Source organism: Pogoniulus pusillus, chromosome 23 (assembly GCF_015220805.1).
Source record: "Pogoniulus pusillus isolate bPogPus1 chromosome 23, bPogPus1.pri, whole genome shotgun sequence".
Classification (NCBI taxonomy): domain Eukaryota; kingdom Metazoa; phylum Chordata; class Aves; order Piciformes; family Lybiidae; genus Pogoniulus; species Pogoniulus pusillus.
Window position 1 is genome coordinate 4,031,070 of NC_087286.1, and position 22,138 is coordinate 4,053,207.

General features: G+C 45.8%; 1 protein-coding gene across 9 annotated transcripts in view; it reads left to right on the top strand.

The window, feature by feature from the left end:
- The window catches only part of ADCYAP1R1 (ADCYAP receptor type I), a 184,759-nt gene that overhangs the window by 135,738 nt on the left and 26,883 nt on the right, over positions 1-22,138 (top strand). For all 9 annotated transcript variants that reach the window (XM_064162372.1, XM_064162374.1, XM_064162373.1 and 6 more), the window contains exons 8-13: positions 70-167; positions 628-760; positions 3,487-3,640; positions 12,316-12,376; positions 18,497-18,566; positions 19,746-19,837. In XM_064162372.1, the coding sequence (XP_064018442.1) occupies positions 70-167; positions 628-760; positions 3,487-3,640; positions 12,316-12,376; positions 18,497-18,566; positions 19,746-19,837 (608 nt within the window). The remainder of the gene's footprint in view (positions 1-69; positions 168-627; positions 761-3,486; positions 3,641-12,315; positions 12,377-18,496; positions 18,567-19,745; positions 19,838-22,138) is intronic.

A 22,138-nucleotide genomic window follows, 5' to 3' on the forward strand; every position in this document is an offset into this window, starting at 1 on the left:
CACACTGACAAGGTAAAGAAGACGTGACCATAAATGAAGTGCTTAACCATGTGTTGTTTGCCTCCCAAGGATTACTACTACCTGTCTGTGAAGGCTCTGTACACAGTGGGATACAGCACTTCTCTCGTTTCCCTCACCACTGCCATGGTCATCCTCTGTCGTTTCAGGTACGTCAGGACACAAACAGTGAGCTGTTCAGTGACTGGAGGAAAGAAACTGGAGCTCATCTGCCCCAGTGTTTAAACTGTTGTCTCACCAGATGTAGAATCAGACAAGCCTTTAAGAGTGCTGCTCCCCCAGCTCTGACACACTCCAGTAGCCACATTTCAATAGACTGTAAATGCAGCTGCAGAAGCTGTAGGTCTGTTCTATGCAACTACAGAAGCTGCTCTGGACTAGGTCTATTTTACACTTTTAGAGGAAAATCTCCAAATGCTCCCTTTGGTCAGGTTTGGGGTCAGTGCTAGTCACTATCCTCACTTTCAGATGTTACCATTAGCACCAAGGTATTCTGACCACATGTGCAAATAGTCCTAATGTGCTCCTTCCACCAAAGAAAAGTGTTCCTTTATTCCCCTTTTCCCCCACCACCTCTTCTTTTCCTCTCCTTTGCTCTTTCCTCTCCAGGAAGCTTCACTGCACACGAAATTTTATCCACATGAACCTCTTTGTGTCTTTCATCCTGCGTGCAATATCTGTGTTCATTAAAGATGGGGTTCTTTATGCTGAGCAAGATGGCAACCACTGTTTTATCTCAACGGTAAGTTAAATCTAAGGCTTTTCCTCTACTTCTTCCAGCATGAAACAACAACAAAAATCACAAGGCAGGCAAGCAGCCTGTTGAGCATCATAGGTTGAGGAGATATTGGGCAAGAAGGTAATTGGTGGTAAACTTCCCTCCCAGTTCACAGCAAAACAGGATGCTCTGATTCCATGATGTCATCAGAGTGCAGTGGTCTGCCTTTCAGGCCAGACCTACAGGTTTAGATTCTAGGTTGTTTCTCCCTTTCACAGATGTGCATGTTGACAGATGAGATGGGAGCAACCACAAGCAGTTTGATTCACCTGAAGGTGTGATTTTTTTTCTCCAGAGCTTTACTTGTTCTGGATGTCAGACAGAGTCATGTGCAAAGAAGATGATCATTTCACCTAGAAGAAACCCCTGTTGGTCAGGCTGTCATGAAAGCATTACTGTTAGCCACATGTTTGCCTCTGAAGTGTATGGTTTCACAGAGAGCAGTTTCTCTCACAGATTCACTTAGTTATCCATTATATGTAAATCTCACTTCCTTTCATAATTAGGGATAGTATTTGATCTGATAAATCAGCTCACTGGCTGCAATTACGAGGGAATTACAGCAAGTTCCCAAACTGAGATCTCCTTTATCCATTCAGTTGTGAGCTAAATTCCCTATGAGTCACTTCCACAAGGAATGTTCAGCTGTGTAGTTTCTTACTCAAGCTTTTCTTTGTCAATGAAGTCAGTTTTTCCTTTTAACTCTTCTCCATGATAAAGCTGAAACCATGTCAGATCTGTAGCTGGTTCATACCAACCTTCTCATGATGGCTTCTGCCTCTTTGTTTTGAAACCCACCAAGAGTTAAAATCAGCCATGTCTTGATGAAAAACATCATCCAGAATCAACTGGTAGAGCTTCCACGAAGAAACTGATGTTTGAAGAGTTTAAATATTTTAGGTGTAGATTCATCCCAGAGGCTGGAGTTTAACTTGGAACCAGTCAAAACTCTCAGCATCCCACTGCCCTGTGGAAGGATTTCTTGCTAACAGGACATGAGCTGATAAGCAATGAGCAACCCACGCTGCAAAGTGTCCTTGAATCCATCTCGCAGGCAGGAAACCAGGCGGTGGGTGGCACTCCCCACAGCCAGCTGCAGGAGGCAGTGCCAGGCAGCCGCAGGAGGCTGCCTCTACAGGTTGCTGTTGTAAAGTTAACCTATCTGTACCACACACATAACCTTGAGCCAGTCTGTACTTTCCACATGCACCAACCTCAAACCAAGTTAGTGATGCATGCCTCTTCCAAGTAGCATAAAAGCTGCTGTATTGCCTCAATAAAGAGCGCTACTTCACACAGTATCACAGTATCATCAGGGTTGGAAAAGACCTCATAGATCATCAAGTCCAACCCTTTACCACAGAGCTCAAGGCTAGACCATGGCATCTCGATGTCCCTCCTAAACTGGGGGGCCCAGCACTGGACACAGTACTCAAGGTGTGGTCTAACCAGTGCAGAGTCCAGGGGCAGAATGACCTCCCTGCTCCTGCTGGCCACACCATTCCTGATGCAGGCCAGGATGCCACTGGCTCTCTTGGCCACCTGGGCACACTGCTGGCTCATGTTCAGGTGGGTATCAATCAGCACCCCCAGATCTCTCTCTGTCTGGCTGCTCTCCAGCCACTCTGACCCCAGCCTGTATCTCTGCATGGGGTTGCTGTGGCCAAAGTGCAGCACCCTGCACTTGGAGCTATTGAACCCCATCCCATTGGACTCTGCCCATCTGTGCAGGTGGTCAAGGTCCCGCTGCAGAGCCCTTCTGCCCTCCAACTCAGTCACATCTGCAGCTAGCTCATACTGAGTCATCTCTTGAGTACCCCGATCCTGCCTCTGCTGCTTTCCCACAGCCACACAGCCCCTAGCAGGAGGTTCCAGTTCATGCACTCATACTGCTTTGAGTCAAAAAGTCATACTTCTGTAGTCCTAATGCTGTCCCACTGGGATACTGTACTGGAAAGTCAAGTGTGTCCTACTCTCACAGAGTCGTGGCAGAGTTTGGTTACCACTTAGAGATTTTAGAGTGCTTTTTTCTTGTTCAGTTGGTTTGGTTTTCTTTGTGGCTTTTTGTCTGGTTAGTTGAGGGTTTTTTTGTTTGCTTTGGTGTTTTTTGAGTTTTTTTTTTCTGCTTCTTCCCCTTCCCAGTGAAATGGAAGCTTCTATCACTTCTCACAGTAAATTAGTCTGCTTTCTTTGCCCTTCTTTTCATTTTATATCCCTGAGTGACAGCGCCTGCAAATGGCAAGGAAGTGCAATTCTCAACCGTACACATCCCTTCTGAACCCACTCTCTGGGCTTTCTACAATCAACCTGCCATTCCACATCCTTCCTTAGGTTTCTCAGTAGGATTCCTTTCTTCTCTGTGCTTAATCCTTGGAAGGGAGTTTAAACCTAGCAATTAGTATACATCGCCAAGGTGAGCCCTCACTAACACAAGACGCTCTCAAGCTGTCGGCAGACGCTCGTCAACCACCTCCCACTGGTAAAATTGGCTACCTGCCCTTTCCATCTCTGCTCTTTAAGTGGCACCTCACATTCTTCTCATGCTTTTAAAGCTTTACCATGAAAATGTATAACACTAATCCCAGCTGTGTTCCTTTCCACTGAGAGATTTGGAGAGGTTGAAAGCATTTTCTTTCTCTGTTAAGTGGAAATAACATGAAAATAACTTTCTTTTTCTTGATTCCCTGCAGGTGGAATGTAAAGCAGTGATGGTGTTTTTTCACTACTGTGTCATGTCCAACTACTTCTGGCTCTTTATTGAGGGACTGTACCTTTTCACTTTATTGGTAGAAACCTTTTTCCCAGAAAGGAGATATTTCTACTGGTACACTATCATTGGTTGGGGTATGTGACATTTCTTGACTACAAAATGCTTCTGAGTGTGCAAGATGATTCCACGAGCTGTCTAACATTTCCATGTACAGTTGCAAAGCAAAGGTTTAGTCATTGCTTGGAAGTACCACTGCAGAAGACCAAACCATGTTGTGCTCTCTTGTCTGAACTGAGTTGAGCTGGGTTGTAGAGGACACCGCATCTCTTGCAGAGATGTAATCCACAACTGAGAATTGCCTTCTACAAGATAGGGTCTTAATTCCAAGCTCTTCCACTTAAATCTACAATGCTAGGTCTACTCCATTTTGTAGGACTCCATCTGTGCTTTCCTTCCAAATAGAATAATAGAATGGTTTAGGTTGGAAGGGACTTCAAGGATCATCCAGTTCCAACCCTCTGCCTTAGGCAGGGACACTTCCCACTAGAACAGGTTGCTCAAGGCCTCATCCTTGCCTGATCTAGGGTAGGGTGTGCCTGATCTAGGGTAGGGTGTCCATGCCCATGGCAGGGGGGTTGGAACTAGATGATCCTTGTGGTTCCTTCCAACCCTGACTGATTCTATGATTCTGTGATCATAGAATCATAGAATCAACCACGTTGGAAGAGACTTCCAAGATCATCCAGTCCAACCTAGCACCCAGCCCTATCCAGTCATCTAGACCACGGCACTATGATTCATCCAATCTGATCTTGAACACATCCAGGGAGGGAGCAGCCACAGCCTCCCTGAGCAACCTGTGCCAGTGTTTCACCACCATCACTGCAAACAACCCTTTCCTAACGTCTAGTTTGAATCTCCCCTCTGCCAGTTTAAACCCATTACCTCTTGTCCTGTCATGACAAGACCCTGTAAATAGTCCCTCCCCAGCCTTCCTGTAGGTCCCCTTCAGATACTGGAAGGTCATTCCAAGGTATCCTCGAAGCCTTCTCCTCTCCAGACTGCAGAGCCCCAACTCCTGTAGGCTGTCCTCATAAGAGAGGTAATAGCTAAATTGAAGATGTATTGAAAGGTTATGCATGTATGCTTACCTACGTGAGGGAGAAATGCAAACTTGCAATGAGAAGGAAAAAGATTTGTTTTAGAAAGGCCAACAATACAATGACAGCCACTGCAGCTACTTTTCATGTTGGCCTTCTCTTGAGAAATTGATTCCTGCAACATGTTAATTCAAGCAGTTCTTTGCTGATGCTTTTGTGCTGAAGTCAGATGGAGCAGGCAGAAACACAGAATCATAGAATCAAACAAGTTGGAAGAGACCTCCAAGATCAGCCAGCCCAACCTAGCACCCAGCCCTATCCAGTCAACCAGACCATGGCACTAAGTGCCTCATCCAGGCTTTGCTTCAACACCTCCAGGGATGGTGACTCCACCACCTCCCTGGGCAGCCCATTCCAATGCCAATCACTCTCTATGCCATGAACTTCCTCCTAACATCCAGCCTATACTTCCCCCAGCACAACTTGAGACTGTGTCCCCTTCTTCTGTTGCAGGTTGTCTGGGAGAAGAGACCAACTCCCACCTGGCTACAACCTCCCTTCAGGTAGTTGTAGACAGCAATGAGGTCTGCCCTGAGCCTCCTCTTCTCCAATCTCCTTCAGTCTCTCCTCATAGCAACACCTTCATTTAAAATGGGCCCTAAGAAAGTATAGAGGAGATTAAACTACACGACCTTTAAAGGTCACTTCCAACCCCAAACTTTCTATGGTGTTAAGGTTAAACTCAACACTTTGGGTTTTGTGGTTTGTGTCTGAAATACTCTAGCACTAATCCTGTGTGTTTATGTGTAGTATCTACATACAAACCAAATGCCTTGAAGTACTATTTGATTTAATCTGCACCTTTAAGTAATCCACAGGTACTTTGGGGTTTTTTTCCCCCTTAAGGCAGCTGTATGCATGTTGGGGAGGGGAAATTAACTGATGTGAGAAGATATTTCCCAAAATTAATATTGTTTATTAATGTTCATACTCAGAACTCTGCCATCCCCAATCACTAATTTTAATAACATGTTGGTTCTTACAGGGTTATGGAAACATTCTATGGATAATATCTACATCTAATATAACCAGTAAAACACATAAACATTAATTGAACTGGAAGAAAACTATTACTGTGGTCAAACTCTGCTTGCCCAGCAGCTGGGCTCAAGGGGCTTTCTCTGCTCTGTGGCAGAAGGCAGCAGAGAATCACAAAGAGGCACTGAGCATTTACTCACAGATTATTATTATTCCCCTCGTGGGGGCTGGCCACAGCCCAGACAGTGCCCAAATGCTCTCAGGGGACTCTGTCTTGTCGGATGTTGAGGCTTGAATCTTCCTGGCTCCTGGGGACAGGATGCAGACAATCTCTGCCCTTGTCTCCTGGCTGCTCCTGGACCATCTGTGTATATGTGCAGGGATTCTAGGCAGGACCTTCAGGTGCAGAGGCAGATGTGGTGCAGTCTCAGCACGGTGTCACGCTGGCCACACAGGCTGATGGTGTGCAGGCATCCAGGGTCTGCTCCTGGTAACTGCAGCAGTGGAGTTTAGCAGGCAGCAATAAGGCAGTGTGCAATGGCAGCAGGGCTGGGCACAGCAGAGAGAGCAGGCACAGAGCAGGGGAGCAAAGCAGGGAAGCAAAGCAGGTTGTTCACCTGCATATCTCCTTTTATCAATGTGGGCTGAGATTCATTGCCCTTTGGACACAGAGCAGCCACTCAGGATGGCAGTTAGCCAAACCTTACCATATGAGGCAAAGCCACAGGCTCACTTTTGCCTAATCTGGGCAAAGCACAGGCCTGGCACTAGGCAGGCACAAGCTAAGTGTGTGCCTTACACCACAGGGCCCTGGGCAGGCCAGACTCAGTGACTGCAGATCCTTTTGTGCCCATTTCCATGCTTGCCTGTGTGGTGGAGCAGAAGAACATGCCTGGGCAAGGCAGGACATGTATAAGCCTATTTTGAGCCTATCAGGCCTACCACAACAATACACATAAAAATTCTCATCTCCCAGCAAAGTCTTCCTGTATTAGGAGGAATGGTGTAAAGAAGAAAGCAGAGAATGAGAGATTAGAAATCTTTTATGGTATATAAATGTTACTGGATAAAGGTATCTACAGAAAAAGGATATTTGCAGTTCCCCTTGTGCTGACCATAGATGTTTAATTGCATTCTGCTGAGCTGTAAGACTGTGTTCAAAGAGAACCTGAGGCTTGTATGCAAGAAAATGGGGTAACTGTTAAAGGAGACAGTGTGTAAATCTCCTCAGTCTAAACACAAATCAGAGGTTGGGTCCCTTTAAGTTGGCACAAATATTGTATCTGTAGGTTGGTCTGAACATGAGAATATTGCAACAGAGGGCACTAATAGTTTGGGGCTTTCTATTTAGTCTCTGTACTGAAAGAGCTGCCTGGATGGATTGAGCCTGTAATGAAACTTGCCAATGTTTGAGTTGAATGCCATAACACAGGTTCACAGGATATTAGGGATTGGAAGGGACCCAAGGAGATCATCAAATCCAACCCCCCTGCCAGAGCAGGACCACACAATCTAGCACAGATCACAGAGGAACACATCCAGACAGGCCTTGAAAGGCTCCAGAGAAGGAGACTCCACAGCCTCTCTGGGCAGCCTGTGCCAGTGCTCTGTGACCCTTACAGTAAAGAAGTTCCCCCTTGTGTTGAGCTGGAACCTCCTGTGCTGCAGCTTACACCCATTGCTGCTTGTCCTATCCCAGGGAGCAGTGAGCAGAGCCTGTCCCCCTCCTGGCAGCCCTTAGATACTTATAAACATTTATCAAATCCCCTCTCAGTCTCCTCCAGACTAAGCAGCCCCAGGTCCCTCAGCCTCTCCTCATCAGCCATGCCCTCCTGTCCCCTCATCATCCTTGTATCTCTCCACTGGACTCTCTCCAGCAGATCCCTGTCCCTCTTCAACTGGGGAGCCTAAAACTGAACACAGTATTCAAGATGAGGTCTCAGCAGGGTAGAGTAGAGGGAGAGGAGAACCTCCCTTGATCTGCTGGACACAGTCCTCCTAATACACCCCAGGATCCCACTGTCCCTCTTGGCCACAAGGGCACCTTGCTGTGCCATGGGTAACTTATCATCCACCAGCACTCCCAGGTCCCTTTCTTTGGGGCTGCTCTCCAGCAGTCACCTCCCAGCCTGTACTGGTGGAGTTTATGATTCCTCCCCAGGTGAAGGACTCTTGTCCTTGTTGAACCTCATTTGGCTCCTCTTAGCCCAGCTCTGAGTCTGTCCATGTCTCTCTGGAAGAGTAACATATAAGTAAGATCTAATTCCTATAAATAAGATCTAACTATTTAGTACCAATAATATCCATTAACAACACTAAGAGAATCTCCAAATATTTTTGTTTGCTTTGGATTTTTTGTTGTGTTTTTTTTTGACTGGTTGGGTTGTTTGGTGGGTTTTTTTTGGTTGGTTGAGTTGGGTTCTTGTTTGGTTGGTTGGTTTTGTTTTACTATACAAAGTTTTCTCACCTCCAGCATATGCCAACTTGAATAACATTTCCTCAGAGTGAGTAGGAGCAGTTGGGACATTGCAAACTCCAAAGCACTTCCAAACTCTGGATGCAAATGATGTAGGGCAAAACCAGCCCCTCAGCTCAGAGCTAATGGGAAGGGAGTTGCATTAAAGCAGCAATAAGCATCTTCCTTATTATGCAGCTCAGCATTTTGCACCACCTGGATGTTTTCCTGTTCCTTAAAATGTGCTGAGCACATCAGTGGCTTCATTTGATTGATGAGAACTACCTGTGGCTGTGTTGATCCAAATAACTTTTTTCCTCTTAAATATGCAATATGCTGCTGAAGGGCCACGAGGATGGGACATGCTGGAGTGTCTGATTTGATAGGCAAAAGGGAAATAGCTTTGAACTTAGAAAAAAGAGTACAGATTGAGACTAAGTATAAGGAAGAAAGGCTACAAGGATGCTCAGAGGCTGCAGCAGCTCTGCTGTGAGCACAGACTGAAAGAGTTGGGGCTGTGCAGGCTGCAGCAGAGGAGGCTCCCAGGTGACCTTCTTGTGGCCTTCCAGGATCTGAAGTGGGCTACAAAAAATCTGGGGAGGGACTTTTCAGGCTATCAGGGAGTGACAGGACTGGGGGGAATGGAGCAAATTTGGGGATGGGTAGGTTCAGAATGGAGGTGAGGAGGAAGTTGTTGAGCCTGAGAGTGGTGAGAGGCTGGAATGGGTTGCCCAGGGAGGTGGTTGAGGCCCCATGGCTGGAGGTGTTTCAGGCCAGGCTGGAGGAGGCTGTGTGCAGCCTACTCTAGGGTAGGGTGTCTGTGCCCATGTCAGGGGGCTTGAAACTGTCTGACCCTTTTGGTCCCTTCCAACCCTGACTGATTCTGTGATTCTGTGACTGATGTTCTCCTGGGATCTTTCCTAATGCCTGCTCCTTACTCAGGACTAGTTCCAGTCCAGCGTCTCACCACTCTCCTGCTCAACAACTTCCTCCTCACCTCCAGCCTGACTCTCCCCACCTCCAGCTTTGCTCCATTTCCCCCACTCCTGGCACTCCCTCACAGCCTCAAAAGTCCCTCCCCAGCTTTTTTTGAGGTCCCCATCAGATCCTGGAAGGTCACCTCACAGCCTCCTCTGCTCCAGCCTGCACAGCCCCAACTCTTTCAGTCTGTGCTCACAGCAGAGCTGCTGCAGCCCTCTCAGCATCCTCCTGGCCCTGTTCTGGACACTCTCCATCATCTCCACATCCCTCTTGTAATGGAGGCTCCAGAACTGGATACAGAATCATAGAGCCAACCAGGTTAAAAGAGACCTCGATGGGCAGGGACACCCTACCCTAGATGAGGATACTGATGCAGTCATCAGCAATAGCTCTCTTTCCCTTTGGGGCTTGTCAGTTTTCTCTTGTTACACAGAACCTGAAAAGAGAATGGTGAAGATATAGACACATCTTTTGATGAAAAGAGAAGCAGTGTGAGTCTATGTATATTCATATAGCAGATGGTTCAAAACTCCAAGCTGATCTGGAATGTGGTTTTAAAGCTCTGCTTTTATGAAACAATCTGTTTCTGCCTTCTTGCCCACTTTTTAGTCTTGGAATGCTATTTGTACCCATCAAGGTTTATGCAGCACAGATCAGTGTAACCTAGACAGCACATGAGACTCTCTCAGTCTCTTTTCCCAGGCAACCAGCAACAGAACAAGGAGACACAGTCTCAAATTGTACTGGGGGAGGTCTAGGCTGGACGTTAGGAGGAAGTTCTTCTCAGAGAGGGTGATTTGCTGCCCAGGAAGGTGGTGGAGTCACTGTCCCTGGAGGTGTTCAAGCAAAACCTGGATGAGGCACTTAGTGCCATGGCCTGGTTAATTGGATAGGGCTGGGTGCTAGGTTGGACTGGACGAGCTTGGAGGTCTCTTCCAATCTGGCTGATTCTATGATTCTGTTATTGTGCATCTGTTCAGTGCACAGAGATCTCAGTGTTTTCTAGGTGTTCTCAAGTAAGAAAGCCAGGCTTCTATTTCAGTGAAATCTGCCTGGTTTCTTCTCCTCCAAAACCTGTCATTTTCTTTTACTACTTTTCTTTCTATTTATTTATTTCATTTTGCTTTCAAATATTTCTCTCTGCTCTTTTAAATGAAGAGGGTATGGCCTCAGATGGTGAGGGTTGGTCTCTTTTGCTATGCAACCAGCAATAGAAGAAGGGGGCAAAGTCTCAAGTTGTGCCAGGGGAGGTCTAGGCTGGATGTTAGGAGGAAGCTGTTGCCAGAGAGAGTGATTGGCATTGGAATGGGCTGCCCAGGGAGGTGGTGGAGTCACCATCCCTGGAGGTGTTGAAGCCAAGCCTGGCTGGGGCACTTAGTGCCATGGTCTGGTTGATTGGCCAGGGCTGGGTGCTAGGTTGGCCTGGATGAGCTTGAAGGTCTCTTCCAACCTGGCTGATTCTATGATTCTATGAATATGAAATCTGACAGAGAGTCATTTAAGTGGATTCAGCTGCATGACTAATTAACATGACATCAACACAGCCTTGCAAAATGCATGACACATAATTGCTGCTGTCAACTCATGACAGTCTCGTTCACTGATGCAAGCTGCAAGGGCTTTGTTCTGTTTGCTTTTTAGCACTGTATTTTTCCAGTGGTGCCTGAAGAGCTGCAGACAGTTTCCTAGGCAAAGATTTTATTTGCCATAGAATATAGATCCAACTTACCCAGAACTGTTCTGCAGGACTGCATTATCTCCTAAAATATCTCCCACCACAAACCTGCTTTTTTAGTGCTTTCAGAAAGGGAAATAAATCTGGATTTCTCAGTAGATTGTTGCTGGTTTGATTTAGTTCTTGTTTTACATGCATTATTTAAAGGGTAAAAAAAAAATATGTCTGAAATAGAAATTAAATTCTTCTTCTGAATATTCTGGTTTGGGGCTTTGGGTTGTTTTTCTTAAAGAGTGAAGATGAAATATTCATGGCAGTGAAGGAAACCTATCCTCTACTGGTTTGTTGTGGTTAACTAAGTAAAGCAAAATCAGTTATTTACACAACAACAGAGCAAACACAATGCATGCTAATCCTTTGCAACAAAACCACAGAAGGATACAGGGAACACAATAATGCCATTACAGCTCAGCATCTGCCAGTCTGCAATTACTGCATCGTTACAGGAACTCTAGACATGGAAGCTGCTGGCACCACTTTTGTTCTGTACAAACTCCTTTACTGCTCATGCAACAGGATGCAGTACAACAGGGCCAAGGGCAGGGTTCTATACTTTGGCCACAACAACCCCAATCAGCACTACAGGCTGGGGAAAGAGTGGCTGAGAGCAGCCAGGCAGAGAGGGACCTGGGGGTGCTGGTAGAGAGTAGCTGAAGATGAGGCAGCAGTGCCCAGGTGGGCAGCAGAGCCAATGGCATCCTGGGCTGGCTCAGGAGCAGTGTGGGCAGCAGGACAAGGGAGGTTATTCTGACTCTGGACTCAACACTGGTCATGTCACACCTTGAGTGCTGTGTCCAGTTCTGGGCTCCTCAATTCAAGAGAGATGTTGAGGTACTGGAACGTGTCCAGAGAAGGGCAGCAAGGCTGGGGAGGGGCCTGGAGCACAGCCTGCAGAGAGGAGGCTCAGGGCAGAGCTCATTGCTGTCTGCAGCTCCCTGAAGGGAGGCTGTAGCCAGATGGGGTTAGGCTCTGCTGCCAGGCAAGCAGCAATAGAAGAAGGGGACACAGCCTCAAGTTGTGGCAGGGGAGGTCTAGGCTGGATGTTAGGAGGAAGTTGTTGGCAGAGAGAGTGATTGGCATTGGAATGGGCTGCCCAGGGAGGTGGTGGAGTTGTCATCCCTGGAGGTGATCAAGCAAAGACTGGATGAGGCACTTAGGTTGACTGGCCAGGGCTGGGTGCTAGGTTGAACTGGATGATCTTGGAGGTCTCTTCCAACCTTTTTGATTCTATGATTCTATGAAATTTGTGCAATAATGACCCCAAACAACTTAATCCTTTGCTGTTACTGGTTTTCCTTCTGCAATCCCACTATGACTAACCCAGCTTCTGCCAGAGATGGGTGTTTCTAGAGCTCTGAAATAATGTCATGAGTGGCACTGCTTCGTGTATAAGTGCCATTAGGAAATAAAAGCTCAGAGGAGAGGTTGCAAAAAACTGCTCTTTGCTGAGTACTAATTGTGCCTAGCCTGCTAATGATATCACCTTCTTCTCTTCAACAGGTACCCCAACAATTTGTGTCACTGTCTGGGCAGTGCTGAGACTTCACTTTGATGACACTGGGTAGGTACAGCTGCACAGAAAACCATTTCACACGCATTCAGCATGAACACAGGGGTGAAAGAGAATTATAGTGATTAGAGGACATGACTAACCTCTTCTTCTATTTCTGGCATTGATCCTTGTGCTTAAGTAGTTTTGGTCCAGTGTTCAACCTAGAGTGCTTTCCTGTTTGGCTGTATAAAGAGCCCTAATTGGATGCTTATGTCCCTGTTGCACTGGTGATTTCAGAGAAGATGCAAGCATCCATCCTGTAACCAGGTATATGACCTAGTGGCCCTTTGTTCCCTGCTTTGGCAAATTAGTGGCATCTAGGATATGACTTATCTCATTGTAAAAGAGCTGTCAGGTGAATCACACCTGAGACTGTCTTCTCTTCTCTAAATGATTATAAGGGAAGATTAAGTTAATGGGCTCAGCTGTAGAAACCTCTGCATATAACTCTGATGTGATCATAGAATCATAGAATCAGTCAGGGTTGGAAGGGACCACAAGGAGCAGCCAGTTCCAACACTCATGAAATGGGCAGGGACACCCTACTCTAGAGCAGGCTGCACACAGCCTCAGCCAGCCTGGCCTTAAACACCTCCATCCATGGGGCCTCAACCACCTCCCTGGGCAACCCAGTCCAGCCTCTCACCACTCTCATGCTCAACAACTTCCTCCTCACATCCAGTCTTACCTCCCCACCTCCAGCTTTGCTCCATAATGACAAGTGAATCCTGCACAAAGAGTTGCTAAGCTTTGATTTCCAAAGGCTATTAGGAGTTTAGCTTCCCCTTGGAGATCTAATAGGGGAGATAAGTAGAGGTGAGACAGAAATCCACATCCTCTCTTCTCTGTGAAAACAGATGAGGAAAGGGAAAAAATACAGAAACAATTCCAGCAAACAGATTCCACCCAAATGATCCTCCTCTTAAGGAACAATACTGCAAATATCTTGCATCCTTTTCCAAAAGGCCAGAAGGAAAGGCTGCTCCCAGAGACAGTCCTGCACATCTTAAGAGTCAGTAGATTGACCAGTCTGATAGAGCAGCAGACTTACCTGGGAGGAATGGATGTGGATGCACACCTTGCAAATACAAACTTGGCAGTGTTGGGTTTTTTTTTCCATGCCAGGTGTGTTTGAAATTGGTGGAATGTTAGAAAAAATCCTGGGAATGAGGGAGACTGAAGAAATGTGTGAAACCCAACAATGATTCTTTAACATCCTTGGTCTGAGGGAAAGATGTTGCTGTCTCCTCAGTGCCTATAAATAGGTAAAGGGTGAGTGCCAGAAGGCTGAGGTCAGGCTCTTCTCAGAGGTGGTTAGTGGCAGTATGTGAGAAAGTGGACACAAAGTGGAGCACAGGAGGTTCCATGTAAATATAAGGAAAAAAGTCTTCACGTTGAGTGTGGCAGAGCACTGGAACAGGCTGCCCAGAAAGGCTGTGGAGTCCTCATTTTTGGAAGTATCTCAAACCCACCTGGATGTGTTCCTGAGTTATTTACTCTAGGTGGTCCTGATCTAGTAGGGGGCTTGGAGTAGATGAAGACTAAGTGCAGTGTCCTGCATCTGGGTCGGGGCAATGCCAAGCAACAATACAGGCTGGGCAGTGAGTGGCTGGAGAGCAGCCCTGAGGAGAGGGACTTGGGGGTGCTGCTGGATGAGAAGCTCAACAGGAGCCAGCAGTGTGCACTTGCAGTCCAGAAAGCCAAGCAGAGCCTGGGCTACAGCAGCAGAAGTGTGGCCAGCAGGGCCAGGGAGGTGATTCTCCCCCTCTGCTCTGCTCTGCTGAGACCCCACCTGGAGTACTGCATCCAGCTCTGGAGCCACTATTACAAAGAAGGATGTGGAGATGCTGGAGAGTGTCCAGAGAAAGGGCCATGAGGATACTCAGAGGGCTGCAGCAGCTCTGCTGTGAGCACAGACTGAAAGAGTTGGGGCTGTGCAGGCTGGAGAAGAGGAAGCTCCCAGGTGACCTTCTTGTGGCCTTCCAGGATCTGAAAGGGGCTACAAAAAAGCTGGGGAGGGACTTTTGAGGCTGTGAGGGAGTGCCAGGACTGGGGGGAATGGAGCAAAGCTGGAGGTGGGGAGATTCAGAGTGGAGGTGAGGAGAAAGTTGTTGAGCAGGAGAGTGGTGAGAGGCTGGACTGGGTTGCCCAGGGAGGTGGTTGAGGCCCCATGGCTGGAGGTGTTTGAGGTCAGGCTGGCTGAGGCTGTGTGCAGCCTGCTCTAGGGTAGGGTGTCCCTGGGCATGGCAGGGGGGTTGAGACTGGCTGCTCCTTGTGGTCCCTTCCAACCCTGACTGATTCTATGATTTTATGTTCAGAGATGCCTTTGCATCCCTGTCATTCTGTACCCAACTCCCACTGCAGAGACACTTAGGATTTAATTCCCCTTTATATTAGAAATGCCTGAGTCCAAACTTTGCACAAGACTCACAGTTTTGTCAGGTTTCTTTCATCCTTGTTCTTTCATGCTCTGTTTGGAAAGCACACAAAGCCCTTCCTCCACTGGGGATGCCAGGGCTTTGACCCAATGTTCTATTTTGACATTAAGACAAATTAAATCATTTACTTCCATGCAAAACAAGCCAGAACCCCCTGTTGTGTCATTATTATGATTACACCACTGGTCTTAAATGCATTAATTTCTCTTAGGAGTCCAAACAGTCCTTGTATTTTATGGGTTGGGAGAATCTTTTGCAGAAGGGAAAAAAAAAACCCAACCCACCAATAATCCTTTCCTTCCTTTTAGTTAGAGAAGCTGTTTAACATGCAGCACATTCAGGAAGGCTCTAGATGAATGTCTCAGTAGTTGCTTTTCAAAAAGCAGCAAGTATTGCTCTGGGGGTGGGGGAGAAGCCAGCATGAGCCTGAAAACATTGGAGAAATTACTGAAGTGGGAAACCACAGTCACAGAGGCATGGATTAAAATACAGAGGCTGAATCTGAGCTTCCTCCTGCTTGCTCCTTATAAAACTGGCAGAGCTGCCTTGATTTCAGCTCCTGATTCACATCCCTGTAAATGGCAGCTTTGGTGGAGATAAATCCAACCTCCTGTTTAACCAGAGCTGTGCTGCTGAATTAAATGGAGTTGTTCCAGATATACACCAGAGATGTAACAGAGATGAGATCCTGGCCTTTTCAAATGGAAGTCACATCTCTTTCCCAGCTCACTGGCGCCCTTCCTTTCATCTATCCTGAAACAGAGTCCTGTGTGTCTGACCTCTGCAGTAGTAATGGGTCTGAAAGAAATTAGGGAGCCTGTTGACATAGTTCAGCTTGCTGGCTGATGTTACAGACTGTGCTGGTGGGCACTGTCTTCTATTACTTATTTTTCTTTTCATTCTCCTGGTCATGTACCTCTGAGAGAGAAGATGACATTTCTTCTGCCACATCCATCCTAGAGATATCACAGGAACTGGACCAAAAAAGTCCTTGAGAAAAACCCTTCATGTGAGATTTATCTGATTCAGTGATGGCATCTACAAGGTAGACATTGGCAGCTGAGCTAGGTGGGGATGTAACCTGAAGAAGAAGAAGAAGTCCAAGAACAAACATTTGTAGGGTGACCTCATTGCTGTCTACAACTACCTGAAGGGAGGCTATAGGCAGGTGGGGTTGGTCTCTTCTGCCAGGCAACCAGCAAAAGAACAAGGGGACACAGCCTCAAGCTGTGGCAGGGGAACTCTAGGCTGGATGTTAGGAGGAAGTTGTCAGAGAGAGTGATTGGCATTGGAATGGGCTGCCCAGGGAGGTGGTGGAGTTGCCACTCCTGGAAGTGTTGAAGCAAAGCCTGGATGAGGCACTTAGTGCCATGGTCTGGTGGGTTGGCCAGGGCTGGGTGCTAGGTTGGACTGGATGATCTTGGAGGTCTCTTCCAACCTGTCTGATTATGTGATTCTATGATTTGAAAATCTCATCCATCAGTTCTCTAGATTTGGGGGATTTTCAGTTTTTAATCTTGGCAGATAGAAGCAAACCCATGTGATTTTGTGCAAATATGACATCCCAGCTCTACATTTCCCCTCCTCTCACCAGCTGTACCACAAACATCCTCACTGTTGGTTTTGTGGGAATGCAGTAAAACATTGCACATAAAAGTTCAACTAAACCAGGCATCACTCAGCTGTTTGGGATTTCTCTCACATGTACAGGCACTCTGCCTCCTCACACCTACATATATATAGTTATAGAGGCAGGGAATTAACCTGGATGAGTCAGGAATATAGAAATAGAATTATTTTCCCAAAACCCTGCCCCCAGAACTATACACAGAAATTAATTCAGTTTAATTAGCAGACTCAGTTTCACTGAGAACATCTTACAAAGGATGCTAGAGATAAATTTGGCTATTCTAGAAGTCAGGGAATGGAAATGGCTAAGCTATAAACACAGCTTTCCCAGTGCCAATCAGGCTGAGCAGAAAGTTTACTCACAGGTGAGTTAGGCTGTCTGAGAGAAAGGATGTTACAGATGTTTTTCAGCTCTCTCTCATTCAAAAGACACCTGAGGCTACTTAGCCTATTAAGCTTGCACAAAGGGTGCTTGTGGTGGGAAGCTGCTCAAAGCAGAGATGGTCCTGTCCCTCCACAGCTTGTCCTTTGCAGCACCAGGGGACTCTCTGCAGGAACTATCCAGGATGGGGAGAACTCTAAGGTGGGAACCCCAAGGCAGGAAGCACCCCAATATTTATACTCTTCCTAGCCAAAGAGTTGAGTTACCATTTCCTAGGCACGACGAGGACAGCCAATGCCCAACCCCATCCCAGCGTGGGCACTGCACGGGCACCCCTCGTGCCAGAAGGACTCTTTGCTCCCCTCCTTCACACCTGCAGGGCAGGGGGGGGGAACAGGTTTTTCATGCCTTTCCTCTGCCATTCAAACCACAGAAGGAGAGGAATTTTGGGGTACCCAAGTCTCCAGGACATATATACACATATACACTTTTGCTTAAAGATTTTCACTTCTCCCTCATATGCTACCAGACCTCCACTTAAATGACAGAGAAGTTGCTTTACCCTTTCAAGATCAGCAGCACTTTATTCCTGTCTGCTCTTCCAAATTGTTTCTGGCATCTGACAAATGCACCATGACAACCACTGCTGGGACTTTTGGCTGCTGTCCCAGTGGGAGGGAAATCCTTCTTCTCAGAACTGTAGGTACAGAGTAAACATAGAATCATAGAATCATAGAATCAAGCAGGTTGGAAGAGACCTCCAAGATCATCCAGTCCAACCTAGCACCTTGCTCTATCCAATCAACCAGACCATGGCACTAAGTGCCTCAGCCAGGCTTTTCTTGAAGACCCCCAGGGACGGTGCCTCCACCACCTCCCTGGGCAGCCCATTCCAATGCCAATCACTCTCTCTGTGAAGAACTTCTTCCTAACGTCCAGCCTAGACCTACCCTGGCACAACTTGAGACTGTGTCCCCTTGTTCTATTGCTGGTTGCCTGGGAGAAGAGGCCACCCCCCACCTGGCTACAATGCCCCTTCAGGTAGTTGTAGACAGTAATAAGATCACCCCTGAGCCTCCTCTTCTCCAGGCTAAACAGGCCCAGCTCCCTCAACCTCTCATCATCATCATAGAATCAACCAGGTTGGAAGAGACCTCCAAGATCATCCAGTCCAACCTATCCTCATAGGATTTGTGCTCCAGGCCCTTCACCAGCTTCGTTGCCCTTATTTCTGCCATTCTATGCTTTCCACAGGGAAGCATGAAGGGAAGAAAGTAGAGACAAATAAAAACCCAAACCATTTTTTAACAGACAATCAAACTCTTAGTGACTCAAAATGGTGCAGCAAAGGTGGCGTGGCAGAGGAAATAAGAGGTTTTATCATCATTATTGGGTTTCTGGCATTATATATATTACAGCTAAAGTCCCACATGTATATGGCCCCTGAAATGGCCTTTCTCTGCAAATGAATGCCCAAATGCATCTATATGGGAGAAGCTTCATCAGAATCCTTTGGGGAGTCTGGAGGAAGATTTTAAATGCTGATGTAGAAATGCCATCAATCTCCCACTCTGTGCCCCCCTAAAAAACTGGTGTCAGTTTATTATCTCACTTCTTATATCTTTCCTCTTTATCTTTCCTTCTCTTTCCCCACCCCATTCTTTCCATTAATGACTGCAGCTGCTGGGACATGAATGACAACACTGCCTTGTGGTGGGTCATCAAAGGGCCTGTGGTTGGATCAATCATGGTAAGTAGCACTTGGAGAAAGTGCTTTCTCAACACCTCTGAGGGAAAAGAACATGCAAATACCTTCAGATGCCTTTACAAACTGTGCTGCACCACCTGTGTGGGACTAATGGGTGCAACATTTGTCATCCACCCTGTCAAGTAATTCCACTCTTAGAAAGAAGGTTTAGTACAGGATAAAGGTTTAGTACAGGAGAAAGTTCTTCCCTGAGAGAGTCATTGGACACTGGAATGGGCTGCCTGGGGAGGTGGTGGAGTCGCCGTCCCTGGGGCAGTTCAAGGCAGGACTGGACGTGGCACTTGGTGCCATGGTCTGGCCTTGAGCTCTGTGCTAAAGGGTTGGACTTGATGATCTGTGAGGTCTCTTCCAACCCTGATGATACTGTGTGATACTGTGAAAATATGGTGCACTGCCTGCAAGCAAAGACTATGGAGGCAAGGAGTTTACTCAGTTGCTTAAACATAGAAACCAAAGACATCAGCTTAAATATTCCACTCTTGCATTCTGGCATTCCTCTCAAGCCAAATAATTTCAGCAAACTCATTTTATTAACCCCCAACTTTTAAAAGATACCTCCTACAATCACATGGCTCTACAAAAGAGAAGATGCCCAAGAGGACTTGAAGGAGAACATTAAACACCCACCTCCCCCACACACACACACAAACTCCCCCCACCCCTCCCAAAAACATGAGGTCATTTCATCTTGGGATAGATCCAAGCAGAGGGAGAGTAACACAAGTTGGGTTTTTCAGGACAAGAGAGACACTAAGTTGTGACTAATGGATGCTACTATGCTGAGAAATGCTTTAGTTCAAAGGATGGGAGACAAAGAGACTTTTCCAGCTGTAATGTGCAGAGTTCTTTCTTTTTATTCTTTGCACTGGTTGAGAATGAAAAAAAAAAGTTGAACTCTTTTTACTTATATTTGTCTTATCTTGCTTGAGAATGAAGAAATTCTTCTTTTGCCTGCTGCAAGGGGGACATTTTTGCCTGGAAAAGAGGCAATAAGATTCTGGTAAACGTATCCCATTGCTCCTGACCCTATAAAATTTTTCAGTTTGGTGAAGAAAAAAGCAATGAAGACAGCAAATCACTGGCAAAGTCTCATTGTGATTAGTAAAAATCAATAAATAAAATACCACTGTCCTGTTTTCTTCCTTTCTGTTTGTCTCCTAGATAAACTTTGTGCTCTTTATTGGCATCATTGTGATCCTTGTGCAGAAACTCCAGTCCCCTGATATTGGAGGCAATGAATCCAGCATTTACTTGTAAGTACAAATAAAACAACAACCAGTTTAGATTTCTAACATACACATAGGAAAAAAAAGGCAAAAGCATAAAAGACACTCCAGGAATTGGCTCTAGGAAGAGTCACAGGATCTATTATTTGGTTGGTTGTTAATTTACTTCTTTATTTCTTTATTTTTGATTCAAAAAGCACTAAAAGCTAATTTCAGCTTTCACCTTTCTTTATAAGTTCTAGGGAAAATAAACAAACCAACACTGAGCAAACCAAACCAAAGCCAACAACATAATACAGGATTAAAGTATAAACCAACCAGACCTTGTTACAGGTCAGTTATTTGGAAGTGAACAAACTGACCAGGCATAGATAGTATTACACTCATGGGACAGTCTGCTGTGCTTCATATGTTCCAGGCACATGGTACAAAGCTCATTGAAAGCAGTGGGATTTGAGCAAAGAGTTCATTAACTTTGGACAGAATGATAATTTGGGAACTTGGTTGGAACTAGATGATCCTTGTGGTCCCTTCCAACCCTGACTGATTCCATGATCTCATAAAATTGCTTAGATTCATGTTTCTGGTAACCTTGAATGACCTCAACTTAAGCCAAAGGTCTCCCCCCAGCTAGAATGACTTAAAAATTCATGACAGATCCTGAAATTTCCCATTAGAAGTTTTGAAACTTTGTGATTTTTGTGGGTTGTTTGTTTTTAAAGCTGACATCCTTTTTCCCCCCCCTAAGTTTCTACCTCATTAGAGGACAGAAAGTGACCACTTGAGTTGGCCACCATTCCCATTTTAGCTCCATGCAGTCATTCTGCATGCAAGAATGATAATTAACTGGGATATATGGCAGCACATTCGGTGTTTTGTCAGCTCTGCAGCCTAAACACCACCCACATTTGCTGGATAACTTTTTATGAGCTCTACTGATTTCTATCACTCATGAACATAGGTAAGACTATCAGATGCAGCACTGCATTCCTGGTGGAAAAAGGCAAGGAGCACCGACCTTAAATAGAAAAACAGATATATGTGAGGGCATCCTTTTGTAACACTGCTATTAAAAACTATCCAGTGATCAATTTCAGCCTAAAGAGCCACACTCACATTACCCAGCCAAATGGCAATTTCCAGGGAAAGATGTGTTCTTCAGCTGCCTATTTTTTCTTCCCTTCCTTCTTATTGTCTTGTTTACATTTACATGAAATAATAATATTTGTACTTCACATTTTCATCTCTGTAGTCAGACATCCACTTACTGAAAGTACTACTCTTGGAACTGCCACTAAACTGCATTTCCACTAAAAGGAACGATGCTTTAAATTCATTCTGCAGGTGGCTACAACTCAGAATTCAAACTGAGAAGAAAGTGTAGTGCATAGGTTAAGTGGATGCTTGGTCTGCCTAGGGCTTGCATGAAGTCTTCCCATGTATGTGCCACTGGGAAGTAAGCCACTGAGTCCAGATCGTAGCGAGCACCGAAGATGTGCAGTGATTTCTGACCACAACCTGCTAAGTGCATGCCTGGTGTCTGCTGCACATCTTGCACCTATGAAGCAAAGCATGCCACGGACTCCAGTGATTTAACTTGGTTAGAAAACATCCTTGTCATTTCTGATCAATATGGTGACTGGGTTCTCCTGGTATTTTTTTCCTATGTGTATGGTTAGCCACCAAAGCCAAAAGAAACCATCATCTTTTTTTTCTGTTTCATTCGCTGCCATCAGTTCTCCATCTTTTTTTGCAGCTTCCTAAATGGGTGTGTATAAATTGACCTTGCATCTATGTACATGTGATGGAGTGGAGTGTTGTTTATCCAAACAGATCTCAACTACAGAAAAGTCTCGCAGAAACGATGAAAAGAAATTCAATTCATGAGCCTATGCAGATATACAGCAGATGTACCCAATGCTTGTGCACACATACTCTGTAAAAAAGAGCTGGCATAAGGAGGGAAAAAGATAGATCATAGCATGGCTATGTCACCATATTGAAATCTCTGTGGCATTTAGGCTGTGGTCCATGTTAAAGCATTTTTCATGTCCTATTTTGCTGTTTCAATCTATTCAGTGCCATTTCATTAAACTAAATTCTCCACCCAGGTCTTTTTTCCACACCATACATAAGTGCTTTGCATTTAGTGCATAAGACAGATGAGTTGTGGCTGAAGAAGGGTGTTCAGCCTGTTTCTGAAATAGTATCACTTGGTATCTGCAGAAGTGATTGAGATTTTTTCTAGTATCAGTCTTCCACTTTCTGGAATAACATCTTAGCCAGCACTTCCATCATCAAAAAACCCTCAAAACCAAGACTCTACAA